Raw genomic sequence first — 13042 nt, 5'->3', positions numbered from 1 at the left:
CCAGAGCGAGCGATGCGGGGTAGTATTGAAGGGTGCGGGGTACAAAATATTGAAGCAGAACGCGCAAGACAAGGCAGAATTAAGCTTGATTGCTTGGACATGGGGAAACTTGTTGTCTAACAATATATATTGGGCTTTGTATGTGGATATGCTGTAAACGATTGCATAGAATTAGTACCTTGTAAAACATCCCCCAAATGCTGAACTGGGAGAAAGCTGCTTTCATATGTACTCCGGTTCGCTCAGGCCAACATCAAACGTGTCCATCAATCATGAGACTTGTAGAATAATTTTGTTTCATATTTGGCATCATCAGTCATATCAAAGCGTATATACTATTTCATCACCTTACTCCAAGATGGGCAGCAGTCCCTTGTCCTGAGCATCCTTCACAGCCTTGTTGTAAATCTCCACCTTCTCTTCATACACCTTCACCAAGTCCTCTTGTGATTGTTCACGCTTTCCAGGAGAGGCATCGCCACCTCCGAACGCTCTCACAGCAGCGTAGTAAACATCAGCAAGAGCATTGCAAACGCTTTGAACACTTGATGTTTGGCACTGGAAGTACAGACTATAGTTTGTTGCCATGATTAGCAATCCATCTTTGCCTCTTAACGGCATGTATATTGCGTCAACTTACTCGGCCTTGAAGTTGTTATCGATGCTGAGCTTGCCGCTCTCTGTGAATCGGTTTTGGATGCGGTAGTTCTGGTAGCCAAAGTCGTGGCGGTAACAAGCGGGAACAAAGGGGAATCCAAAAGGGTTATCGGGTGAGCTGGTGCAGCCGTCAGAGCTCCAGTCAAGGGTGGCTGGGTTCTTGGCGTTGCGGCGAGAGATGAAGTCGGGGAGGGTGATGCTGAAGAGATATTGGTCTGTGATGGCTGAGAGGGTGGTTTGGCGCCGGGTCACTGCCGCTTCAGAGGCCGGCAATGCCAGAACGGCCGGGGCCAGAGCGGCCAGAATAGCTGCGAACTTCATGATGAGAGGATGGAGCCTTTTACTTTGATGGCAATTGTGTTAAAGTATCTGGACGTCTCTTTTTCCCCAGGTTCGAGAGCGAACGATTGCTCCTTTTATACATAATGCCAATATCTAGTCCTATAATTATTTGTAATGCCAATGCTACCTATGTACTCGTTATCCTCGTAACTGAAACCTATCCACCCAGCTTAGACTTGGCGTAGAAGATGTGCCGACAGACAAAAAGTCTCAACAAGCTTCCACCCATATCATGGACCTGCCTGAAGGAGGATATCCTTATACTATGCCAAGAGGCTTTTCCAGAAGCCAACCGCATCCCGAATAGTCGCCGATCGCCCACGGACGGCTCTGCCCTTCCTGGTTGGGCTGTGCCGGTAACAGGAAAGGCAAGGCGCCGGCTTGTCTACATTTTCGGATGACGCTGCGGGCGATTAAAAAAAAAAGCATATTCCAGATGCGCGAATAATCTTGCGCCTTGGGTAGGAACTTTGATTGAAAGGCTCGGTGGAAACCACAAAAAGGCACAAGCCTCGTGGCAGTGGCTAAAAACTGAAGCAATGATAAGGCCAAAGCTGTCTCCAGTCCTCACCAATACACTAATAAGCCGGGCTTGCAGACACAGAAACGGCTTCTTCTCTCAGCTATTTGCCGGCGCTTATAAGGCGGAGAACCCTGTCCAAAACCACCCTCTGTTTCACTGAAGTGCTGAGCCAAGCATTCCATTCTGTCGTAAATCTATTAAGCCAAGTCAAATGACTATTTTAACTCATAGCCTAATGTCATTAGTGCGCAGGTACGGCCGAGTTTGCATGTGAAATTCGCTTAGCATCGCAAGAGTGTTGATGCTTCGTCTTCCAACCACGATGTCTTGAAAATAGCAGGTCGTCTCATTCAGTTTTAATATCATGTCCTGCTTCTTTATAGATCGGCCAGTGTGTCTAGGTGATTATATGCCAATGAGGGATTATAGAGAAGGGCCGATTAATGTATCTAGGTTTCTCGTCAAAGCTTGTGGCTCCCTCTTCTCCAATCCGTTTTCTAAGTCATCCAAGACGCTTTCGCTACCCGACGAATAGGAGACGGTAGAACTTTATCAGCATTTCCAAATGTGGCCACGACATTCTTCTTCACTAACTAGAGTCAATTTACTCCAAATGGCACGCATTGCAGAGAATGATGATAATACCGATGCGGATTGAAAATATTCTACACCACTATCACCATGTAATTGATCTCCATGACGTATCTACGTGTAAATCCCCAGGCTCCTTTAGCCATATATATTACTCAGATCTTTACATCAGTCGTGGATTTATTCCCAAACCTTATAAGTCAGGTCTATGGCTTGACTTTAATTCTTCCGTGCGCCATGTATCATGTACCGAGAACTTTGTGTATAAGTCAAACTTTGATCTATTCTGTTTTTTATTATTGTATATGGCGCCGACAGCCTTTCTTGTATTCCAACTAATAGAACCAAGACAATAAATCTGAATAATCGATGTAGCCTTTACCGAATCAGTGCCACATCGTGCACTTCACCTCCAAATAAATGGAGCTTCTTGATTGGAGATCGCCAACAGATGGTGCAAATACTGCAGTCTCCTCCTTTGGGCTTTCATTAGTAGAATCGCAATGATCGCTAAATCATAGAAGTGGCGATTCCTACAAAACTCGTGCTGGATCGACATCGAAAGTGTCAAGACCTCATATTGCAGTCATAACAATCGAGGCGGCGATGCAACATGAATATACGCATCCTAACTACTGTTTCTTTCCGTTGAGTTAGACGATCATACACGCTTCCCAGATAATGATTGATAGCCTCGATTTACTCAATGCAAAGGACACACATTTAGATCTAAGCCTCGGTTTCGATCAAGCAGACACATGTCGCAAAGACGACCCATTGCGTTCCAGGTTGTCTATTATTTTCGCTATTCAATTCATACCAAGCGCACAATAGGCGGTCGATAATACTCCCATCAATGATCAGTTCAAGCCTATAGATACAGAGGCAGATAGTTCTACTGTTTCATCTCGTCATGTGCCCGGTGCCTTGGCAGCTCAGACAGTTTCAGAACAGAACAAAAATCACATTTTCTGCAACAGCATTCGACCCTCTGCGTGAGATTCGTCATGCAAGACCAAGCTTGCGTTCAAACTCATCCCCTCGGTGCTTGAAGCCACGCACGCCTTCGTGCTAAATGACCAAAATCTCCGTTGGTATACTAACCGCCCCGGCCAGATTCCCTAGTCCCCCTTACGCGCCTGTAACGTGAGGCTTTGGAGGCCCCTCATTCGCCGGCTCCCCGAAAAGTCACGATGCCTCTTTTCCCACCGCGTCTCGTGATTTGAGGGAATTTTGCCCCCACGACCGCCATTTTCCCCAGCTCCAACCGCTCTAGAGTCGTACGGAAGCGTAGCAACCAAGCTAATACTCGGAACGAAACCAATTATCAAGGCGCGGGGTTGGTAGGGAGGGGCAAGCTGAATCCCTGGCAGCGCTTTGGGGCCTGTATAAGGAAGTTAAGCTGGCCATTAGACACGGATCATGATGTCCTTTTCGGGGCAAAAAAATCGCATCTTGCAGATGGATTAATCTCCTCTCTCTGTGGCTTGTGCGTATAAAGCATGTCGCGCCAAAGGCATGGAATCAGGGTACACCGGCATCCCCGTGGCGGAAGCGAGACGTACGGCATCCATTCTGAATGCAATGTGCAATCTCAAACATGGATGTTGTGTTTGCTTTTTGCAGAAGAGACAAACACCTCCTGAGCTTATCATGTTATCATCTCGCAATAAAATGACCCAAAGTCTCTCGAATTACATTTCAACGTCAGGAAGATGATCTCCGTGGCGAGAGCAATGGTGATAGCGGAGGTTTGCTGAGACATGCAGAGAGCTAGTGCCACCCTCTGCTCTACGAGTACTGACATGTACGCTACATGAATTCAATCACCCGCTCAGTCAGTGAATCATGCACTCATTGTGTGGAATTGTCTCTGAAAAGCGAACGGCCTCGAAGCTGCAGGTCGGTGAGTCGCCGACTGTGCATACCACCTGTCGAGTCAGTCAAAGCTGCATCAATAGAGTCCGTGTATAGGCGGCATCTCTCTTTGTCAAGGATCATATGCAGGCAGCCCTCCGGTGGATCTTTGATCATGAGCGCCCGTGCATCTTTCTTGTTCCAGAGAGGCTAATAGGCCTATATCTCACATCCCTCGATTCGGGAGTGGAGAAACATGCAGGAGGGAAGCCTCCTTGCTGCAGTCGGAACATCAGTACCGAATCTCTCACGATAAGGGCCTCACGTATCATCTCTCACCTTTTCATGCTCAGCTCCAGAACGCACTGATGCCATTAGCCATCCCTGCGTCAGCTCTCGATGATTGTAAATGGCTTCGTAACAGGGCTGTGTTCGCGTAGTACCGAACTCGGAGCAAAATCAAGACTTGAATATACTACAAAGTCCGTTCTCTCCGTATGGAGGTGGCAGTGGAACCTGGCTGGGGCGTGTGGAAGAGGCGGCATGTTATCGCCTCCTTGTAATAGTGGCTGATTACCAGACGCCCATCGTGAGTTGGTGTTTGCTCTTTTTATTACTGTGAGACATATGCATGGGGGTACGGCAGGCTCTCCAATTTGCTAGTATCCTCCCGCCTCGCTGCTCATTCCGCCACCACTTCGTATGACCTGTCGCGCTGGTCCATGTCTACACAAGTCTACAAAGTACTCCATGTATTACGGAGTATACAGGCGCTTGTTGTATTGACAACCAAGTCTTTCTTATACTAGTATAGGGAGAATAACGATGGCTCGCCAATTTGTGGACAGGGACTTGGGCATCGTGTACCCTCCCTTTCGAGCATCTGCCGTCCCTCCCACCCGACCTTCTTCCAGATCTTGATCCTACGTCTCTTGTTGCGGTGAAGCTTTGGAGTATTAAAATATCGGGGTCCCTTCAGCTTCTATAGCATGTTTCTTCTAAGAATATATTTTCCTGGAATCCTACCTGTTTACTCTGCTCTTCCCACGTCCATCGCCACCATCCAGCGAGCCATCCTGAAGTGCCTGTGATGGGCCGCCTATCAGAAAGAGGAGCACGGCCATGGCGCTCGTCGGAGGGACTGGTGACCTTTGCAGTCGCATTTGCAGTGTTTACAGTAAGTAACAGAGCTGATGAATGGATCTCAAAAATCTGAACCAAGGGCTAATTGATGTCGCTTCATAGGACGGGTTGGTGTATGATTTGGTTATACCATTTTTACCAGAGCTCTTCACGGGTCGGCTGAAGACACCTCCAGAAGATGGTTAGAATCAACTGCGTTTCATCAGCAGCTAAATTCGAATCTTGCTGACGTTAGTGGCCGATCAAAAGTCGACAGCTGGGCTGCGTTATCTCTCGAGTCTTTCGGAATGGCACTGCTTATCACCAACTGTATGTTGACCAAATTCTCACTCAGCAACCTTGTTAAGATGCAAGTACTGATCTGCGTCTAGGGATTGCTGGATACATTGCCGATGGCAACGTCTCAAAAAGCCGGCCGTTTCTTGTCGGCATTGGCATTATGCTTATTGCCACCTTGCTCTTCTTTCTCAGTGTAGATCCATACCTCATCATCTTCGCTCGTGCTCTGCAAGGAGCTTCCGAGGCCCTCGTATGGGTGTCTGGCATCGCTTTTCTAGTCTCGCAGGTGGACGAAGCTAATTTAGGAGTGTGTATGGGTTACACGACGTTGGGCGCTACAATCGGCGAGCTCATTGGGCCTCTACTTGGGGGCTACCTATATGAAAAGCTGGGACACTGGGCCGTGTTTGGTGTAGTAGAGGTAGTGATTGCGGGCGACATTGTTCTACGACTCCTAGTCAAAGAAAAAGAATCGGGATCACAGCAGCAAACCCTAGTGGATGCGGTCAAGGGAGTTTCCGAAACAGATGCTTTGTTGGCTAACTCGGTGGCGGTATCTCACGGAACGATAGACCACATTTCATCGACAGATCTGGAACATGGAGGGGATGACGACCGATCGGCACTTTCTGGTACGACCGAATGCGATGATGATGTAGCAGCATTGAGGACTCTGGGATGGAATTGGCTCTCCAGCGTCATCGGTGCCGCCATAGCATGTGTCGTCAGATCAGCTTTGGAAGCTGTAAGCTCACCTCACATGTCACATTTTCTTTTTTTGGTATTTTACTGACAAACCTATCAGACCATCCCAATCTACGTTCTTCGACATTTTGGCTGGACTTCGTCTGCCGGTGGCGGCGTCATGTTCGCCTTGCTTTTCCCCATGGTGGGCGGCCCTTTGGTAGGCAAATATACCACCTTGAACGGCCCTCGATGGTTCAGCACCATAGCATCGCTCGCATGCGGTGTCTTCATGGTCACTCTAGGCTTTCTCACCGGAGATGATCATACCACTCAGATCCTCTTTGTGGTCAACATCGGGTTCATTGGCCTCTGCATCTCTCTCGGCACAACGACGCAAACAACCGCCATTTCTGCAGCCGCACAGAGAGCCGAGGCTTTAAGAAGCCGAATTCGAGCCAGCGGCGTGGAATTAAGTTGGGAGTTGAGGATGCTGACCCCCGGCATGATGCTGAGCGGCCTGAGTACGGCGTGGGCCTTGGGCCTTTTCCTTGGTCCTGCTTGTGGAAGCTTTTTCCACTTTAACACGAACCAAGAGTGGCTGCATTTATGCTCTTTCTTGGGTGTCTTGTGCGTCATCACGGGTGTCTATTGCTCTTTTACGTGGAAGAAGTGGCGGTAAACTGCATGTTCTCTGGCGGTTCAACTGTACAGTTATGCAGTGGTCGACTTGACGATTAATGATTTACGACTTGATGACAAAAAGAAAGCCCGTATCCAAGCTCACTCTAATGATACGGTAAAACCAGACAGGAAAAGAAAGGGAAAAAAGAAAGAAAAAAGCAAGGCGAAATAGCAATTGCACGTTTCGATCGTGCGACCTCCGGGTTATGAGCCCGGCGCGCTTCCACTGCGCCAAATTGCTTTTGATTCGCTTGTTGGAAGGAAACGCTCGTAAATCGCTAGGTATGGATGGATGGATTTGTGGAGGTGAAAAATTTCCACTCGAAGGTGAAGTGGGGAGTTGTGAGTCAGAAATCAGAGCAGAAATGGATCACCAGAAACGCTACCAAGTGTGTTAGTGTTAGTGCGAAGAGCGTGATTATGTTGATGATAGAAAGAAGAATGTATGAGATTTAGTAAGAAAAAAAGCGTGATTCGATTTGATAGTGCACTTTACAAGATTATATCTCAAACTATATAGGGGCGTTGCCATTGTATAAGTCATCTGCTATAGACATGACGAGATGGACGACTTCAAAGCAGAAAGAGCACATATTGCCAGATCTAAAAACCGTGTGTCGCTCCGCTGTTCCCGTAAATCTCTCCACTCACATACGAAGATGATGCATCAACGACACTCACATACAACGGTGCAAGTTCTGCAGGCTGAGCAGGGCGTCTAAAGAAAGTGCCCTCAGATATTTCCTTCACAGACTCAGTAGTGAACCCCCCAGCGGCTAAGAAAGGGGTATAGGTAAAGCCGGGAGCAACACCATTAACCCGAATGCCATCCTCAGCAAGCTGCTGGGCCAAGTTACGGACCATCATGACGATGGCTGCTTTACTCGCTCCATAGGCAAGGGCCCCAGCGTTTGGCTCCATGGCAACAGTAGAAGCGGTAAAGACCACATTGCCACCGCGAGGAAGCAGAGGCACGGCGGCTCTCGTCAAGAAAAAGCTAGCATAAACGTTGGTGCGAAATACTTGGTCAAACTGCTCTGTTGATTCGTTGGCAATAGGGCGCCAATTCGGACCTTGAGTATAACCAGAGATTCTGTGCAGTCATGTCAGTTTTTCTTATAACCTACTGGGACTCTCAGGCTTCCTTACCCAGCATGATTGACCAGAATATCGAGACCGCCAAGACGGCGATGGGCTTCTTGGACGAGCCAGGTGCAGAAAGTCTCATTTAGCAAGTTTCCGGGAATGCGTTCAAAAGACAATCCCTCTTTGGTAAGAAAATCAGCTAGATCTTGGGCATCAGATTCCTCTTCCTCCATGTAGTTGACGGCAACGTTGGCTCCTTCACGAAGGTATGCAATCACAATGGCTCTTCCGATACCAGAGTCTCCTCCCGTGATCAGAGCATTGAGACCCCGAAGTCGTCCAGCTCCTTTGTATGACGTCTCGCCGCAGTCTGGGCGTTGATCGAGGCTGGACTGAAGAACAGGGAATTCAGCAGCAGCGCCAGTCGGCAAACTGAGGCGCATGTCTGAATAACGGGCAATTGGATCAATCAGAGTGCTGGAATTGTCTATATTTGACTTGGGTTCAATGTTGTTCAAATTTGAGAATCGGGCATTGCTTGACATACCTGTAGCCAAGCAGAGGCTCGGCAGACTCAGCATAGTAAATACAAGAGCTCGAAGCATTGTAGTGTTGATGGGATATTAGATGTTATCTCTTTGGTGATATTCTGCCTCATATCCTATATAATCACGGCCATATTCAGAGCATCTTATATACCGGCGAAGCAGCATTGCTTCTCCGCATCACCCATGGCTTCTTCCATCATTAAAAATGATGCTATTCCGAAGTTCAAGTAAGCCTGTCCATACAGACATCGAATCTCTGAATATTTACAAATTAAGTCTCTTAAAATCCGCTAAAGGAGTTAAGCCTGCGGACCACAATTAGACTCGTCATCATTTCTTACTCCGGCGTGCCAAGCAATTCGGCATAACGGCGTGGGGCGATTTCGAAGTGTTACATCGCAGATACAGTTACTCGGCAGAATCAAGCAGCATCCCACGCCATTACCGAATCCCACTCACCAAACACGGAAATAGGAGAAGCCAACCGTTCAAACCGCATAGCCCTGACTGCTCAGACGAGGAGCTAAAAGTCTTGCAATGCTGCCTTCCGTGGAATGCGTGGGTAGGCTCTAAAGGCGTACGCAGGCTGCAGATCAAGCACAGATCAGGAAAGTTATGGGTTATACGTACAGATGGCCTAATTATAGCGAGGATTCGCAGCAAAGGTAAGACATAGAAAGAAAATCGCCACAGTCACTGGAGATATTGGAGCATGTTTGGGTTTCTGCCCAGCCTACACCTCCTTCTACGTTGTATCAAGTGGTGGTAATTGGGTCTCTCCAAATCATCTTTTGGGGTTGTAAGTTTCGTCTATGCTCTAAACATAATCTAATACGATGGGTCATGTATATACATAACTAGAGATGTAGCAGTAAAAGCTTCATGCGCCAAGACACAACTTGTTTGCTGACACAAGGCCAAGTTGTGGAGAAGGCGGAGGAATGAGTGGCTCCTAAGGTGAATGTGACATCGAAGAAAGGAGAGCATATTAACTACATGGGAGTAATTATTAATAATGAAGCGTCGTGCGTGAATATATAAGAAGTTACTTGAAGTCTCTAACTCCCAGATTCAACATGGCATGAGAACATATAACATCCATTCAGGTGCATTACCCTCTTATTTTTTATAAAGCTCAGTTTTAAATTGATCTCTTCAATCTTCGACGGAAGTCAGAATACGAATATGCTGCAGTCTATTATTACGATACTCAGTGCAGCTGTGGCAGCTATAGCAGTACCAACCGATCAATCTGTGTCAGGTGCTCCTATCAAGACTGTCGTCCAACTGCAACAAAATGGAACGCAGTTCGAGAATCTCATCACTCGTACAGACGGCACACTCCTCGCCACCAGAATCGACATTCCGGAGATATGGTGGATTGACCCTGCATATCCCACTCATACTCGAGTCATCACCATTGAGGGCGATGTGGTAAGCATACTCGGTATCACAGAGACTTCTCCCAATGTCTACGCCTTCAACGCCGGAAATATCACCAGCAAAGGGGCAGTCGATGGCTCTTTTCAGATCTGGGGCCTAGATCTCACGCATGGGGAACCTCAGACTTACCCCATCACCAGGATTGATCGTGCGAGCTTCTTGAACGGCATTGCAACTCTTGACCCCAAAACAGTCGTTGTAACCGATACTAACTTGGGTCTCCTGTGGAAGGTCGATATATCGACAGGTTATTACGAGATTTTGCTTCAAGATCCGTCAATGGCAATTCCAGCGGGCAGCAGCACCCCCGCAGGAATAAATGGAGTGCACATTCAGAATGGTTACCTTTATTTCACCAATACAGCTCAAATGAGTCTAAGCAGGTTTCCCATAGCTAAAAATGGCACAAAGACCGGCGGCATCCAGCGGATCGCTGAGGGTTTCATGTGCGATGACTTTGACGTGCAACCGGATGGGACTGTGTATTTGCCAACTACGGGTCAGAACACTGTTATTCGAGTTTCGCTCGACGGACGCGTGCAACAATTGGCTGGAACAGCTGATTCGCTTGCCGTTGGCGGTGGAACAGCTGCGCAATTTGGAAGAGGACCGCATCAGAAGAAAAGGCTCTTTGTAACAACATCAGGCGACCGCTTTTCACCTATCAATGGTACCATAATGGAGCCAGGGAAGCTGGTCGCGGTAGACCTGAGTGCTGTCATCCCATGAGTTATGCTGAGAGCTATTGTACTGGCATCTAAATATATATGTTGTGGGGAGGGCCTCAATACATTTTTGGTGGGCTGCCAAGTTGTCTTTCGTGTCACCTAGATGAACAATGTCCATCCCGTCTTGTTAAAAGAGTCACTTTGTCCACAGAAATGGATTTTATTTATGAGTAGCTCAATTTTCTAGCCATAAGATTAATTCAATAGTTATTTTGAACATTAAATGTAACAAAAAAGAAATTCTGAGTGTCGAGGTCGTGTTTGTTTCTTAGTTGAGCTAAGGAATAGCTGCAAGCAACGCGGAACCTTGATGGCTTCCCCCACAAGTCCATCAAGGTCCACGCAACCCCATACTGAACATCTTATCAAGTCTAGCCTTATTGAACAAATGGGATGAATGTGTAGATTGTTATTACAAAGACAAAGACAAAGACTTGCCATCAAGGTTCCCAATAATGAACCAGATAATAGCAATGGGTGAACAAGACTTCATCCATCGTATAGCAACACTGCAGCATCTCTTTTTAAAGTATTCCCTACCAACTCTTTTCCATCGAAGGAAACCACGCCGACTCATACCAATTCTACTCAAGAACCATGGCTGAAGTGGAAGACGAAGTATACGATGTCATCATTGTTGGTGCCGGTCCCTGTGGCCTCTCAACAGCCTCTCGACTGCGCGAACACACTCCAGCCGCCCTCTTCACCGACGAAGAACACCGCCGTTTCCATTGGATTGGCAAATACGGGAAGAACGTCAGCCTCAAACATGTAAAAAGCGGCAAAATATCACAAACCTGCCACTGTCGGCCCGAGTACAAGATGCTCGTCTTGGACGCCACGGATAACAAGTGGTTGGGCCGATGGAATCATCTTTTCAAGATGTATGACATTTCGCATTTGCGCAGCCCGATGCTCTGGCACGTTGATCCCCTTGATAGAGATGCGCTTCTCGCGCATGCATATGCTCATCAGCGAGAGGATGAGCTGGTTGAGATCCGCAACTGTGTCGGCAAGGAGATAAGCAAACACGCGAGCAAAAAGATGGCCAAGGGCCGAGTTTGCGGTGGCAAGTATGTGATTTTTCCGTTCCCCAGCCCCTATCATATACAATATGCTAACAAAAGAGCGCAAGACAAGAAGCAAGGATTTCCATCAACCTTAGAGAGCGAAACGACTACTACACACCATCTCAAGCCCTCTTTCGCGATCATTGCGAGGATGTGGCGGGACGATACAATCTTGGAGAGCAGCTCATCCGCAAGGAAACACTACAAGACCTCGACTACGGCGAAGTTAGAGGCGTTTCGGTAAACGGTGCAAAACTGTTTACTGTCACTACAGACGCAACGCGACGATATTACGCCAAAACCGTTGTCCTCGCCGTCGGCCCTGCAAATACTCCCAAAATCCCTCCTCTCCCATCTGCTCCTTTCACAGCCAGCGGTACGCTTCCTCAAGCATGCCACAGTATGCAAATCAAAGAATTCCCCGACCCTCTTGTCAAATCTCGCATCGCCGCTGGCAAGCCTACGAATGTTCTCATCATTGGCGGCGGCCTTACTTCCGCCCAGCTCGCCGTGCTTGCCCTGAAAAGGGGTGTCACCAAGATATGGCACCTCATGCGAGGTCCTCTACGCATCAAGCATTTTGACGTTGATCTTTCATGGATGGGCAAATACAAAAACGCCGAGCAAGCGCGTTTTTGGACCGCAGACTCGGATATTGAACGTCTCGAGATTATAAAGGAGGCCCGCGGCGGCGGCAGTCTCACACCTACTTACCACAAGAAAGTGAAGAAATACATTGCATCTGGCCATATCGAACTTCACACTAATACAAGCCTGGTGGACGCCGAGATGAAAGAAATCGACGGATCCCGCTTCTGGGCCATCAAGACAGAGCCGCCTATTGCGGATGTGCCTCTTTTTGACTACATATACTTCGCTACAGGAATCCAAACGGATTTTGCGTGCCTACCATACCTGCAAACCATGCTACAAAAGTATCCCATTCATGGGCATGGCGGATTCCCCTGCATCAACGAGGATCTTATGTGGAAAGACGGCGTGCCCTTGTTCTTGGCCGGACGGTTGGGAGCTCTTCAGCTTGGACCGGCAGCACCGAACATTGGAGGAGCCAAGGTCGCCGCAGAGAGAGTAGCATGGGCCATTGAAGATATCATCAAGCTGAATGGAGTGCAAGAAGGGAATGATCAAGATAGTGGCGAGCTGGCGAGCTATCTTTCAGGGCATGGAAATATGTACGGCATTCTACAAGAGGAGCCAAATTAGCACTTAGGAAGCATTACAGTAGACTCGACAGAGTAGATGACATTCGTAAATACTTGTAGGCAAGCAAACGCTTGCTACTTCTTCTTATCATTAATCGTGCATATAATATCTTGATAAATATAGCCTCCACTTCATTGCAATTAGCTCTCCACCAACGGCTTCACCTCCAGGTATTACAAAGCC

General features: G+C 47.8%; 5 protein-coding genes across 5 annotated transcripts; 3 read left to right on the top strand and 2 right to left on the bottom strand.

The window, feature by feature from the left end:
- Positions 1-348: 348 nt before the first annotated feature.
- Positions 349-978, bottom strand: Triagg1_1459 (uncharacterized protein; the record flags this gene model as incomplete). The annotated part of the gene is made up of 2 exons (XM_062895531.1): positions 349-571; positions 641-978. 2 exons carry the CDS (start codon positions 976-978, stop codon positions 349-351), a joined length of 561 nt encoding a protein of 186 aa, XP_062759798.1.
- Positions 979-5060: 4082 nt separating this feature from the next.
- On the top strand, positions 5061-6758 carry Triagg1_1458 (uncharacterized protein; the record flags this gene model as incomplete). The annotated part of the gene is made up of 5 exons (XM_062895530.1): positions 5061-5147; positions 5216-5294; positions 5363-5422; positions 5485-6137; positions 6198-6758. The coding sequence occupies 5 exons, from the start codon at positions 5061-5063 to the stop codon at positions 6756-6758; spliced, it is 1440 nt and encodes a 479-aa protein (XP_062759797.1).
- Positions 6759-7363: 605 nt separating this feature from the next.
- Triagg1_1457 (uncharacterized protein) lies at positions 7364-8451 on the bottom strand (the record flags this gene model as incomplete). Its single annotated transcript, XM_062895529.1, has 3 exons — positions 7364-7853; positions 7910-8333; positions 8394-8451. 3 exons carry the CDS (start codon positions 8449-8451, stop codon positions 7364-7366), a joined length of 972 nt encoding a protein of 323 aa, XP_062759796.1.
- Positions 8452-9579: 1128 nt separating this feature from the next.
- Triagg1_1456 (uncharacterized protein) lies at positions 9580-10566 on the top strand (the record flags this gene model as incomplete). Its single annotated transcript, XM_062895528.1, has 1 exon — positions 9580-10566. The coding sequence occupies one exon, from the start codon at positions 9580-9582 to the stop codon at positions 10564-10566; it is 987 nt and encodes a 328-aa protein (XP_062759795.1).
- Positions 10567-11162: 596 nt separating this feature from the next.
- On the top strand, positions 11163-12859 carry Triagg1_1455 (uncharacterized protein; the record flags this gene model as incomplete). Its single annotated transcript, XM_062895527.1, has 2 exons — positions 11163-11638; positions 11695-12859. The coding sequence occupies 2 exons, from the start codon at positions 11163-11165 to the stop codon at positions 12857-12859; spliced, it is 1641 nt and encodes a 546-aa protein (XP_062759794.1).
- Positions 12860-13042: the final 183 nt, after the last annotated feature.

The sequence above is a fragment of the Trichoderma aggressivum genome (genome assembly GCF_033847375.1).
Source record: "Trichoderma aggressivum f. europaeum strain CBS 100526 chromosome Unknown scaffold_003, whole genome shotgun sequence".
Taxonomy (NCBI): domain Eukaryota; kingdom Fungi; phylum Ascomycota; class Sordariomycetes; order Hypocreales; family Hypocreaceae; genus Trichoderma; species Trichoderma aggressivum.
The sequence above is the reverse complement of the archived record's forward strand: the minus strand, read 5'-3'. Positions and strand labels throughout refer to the sequence as shown.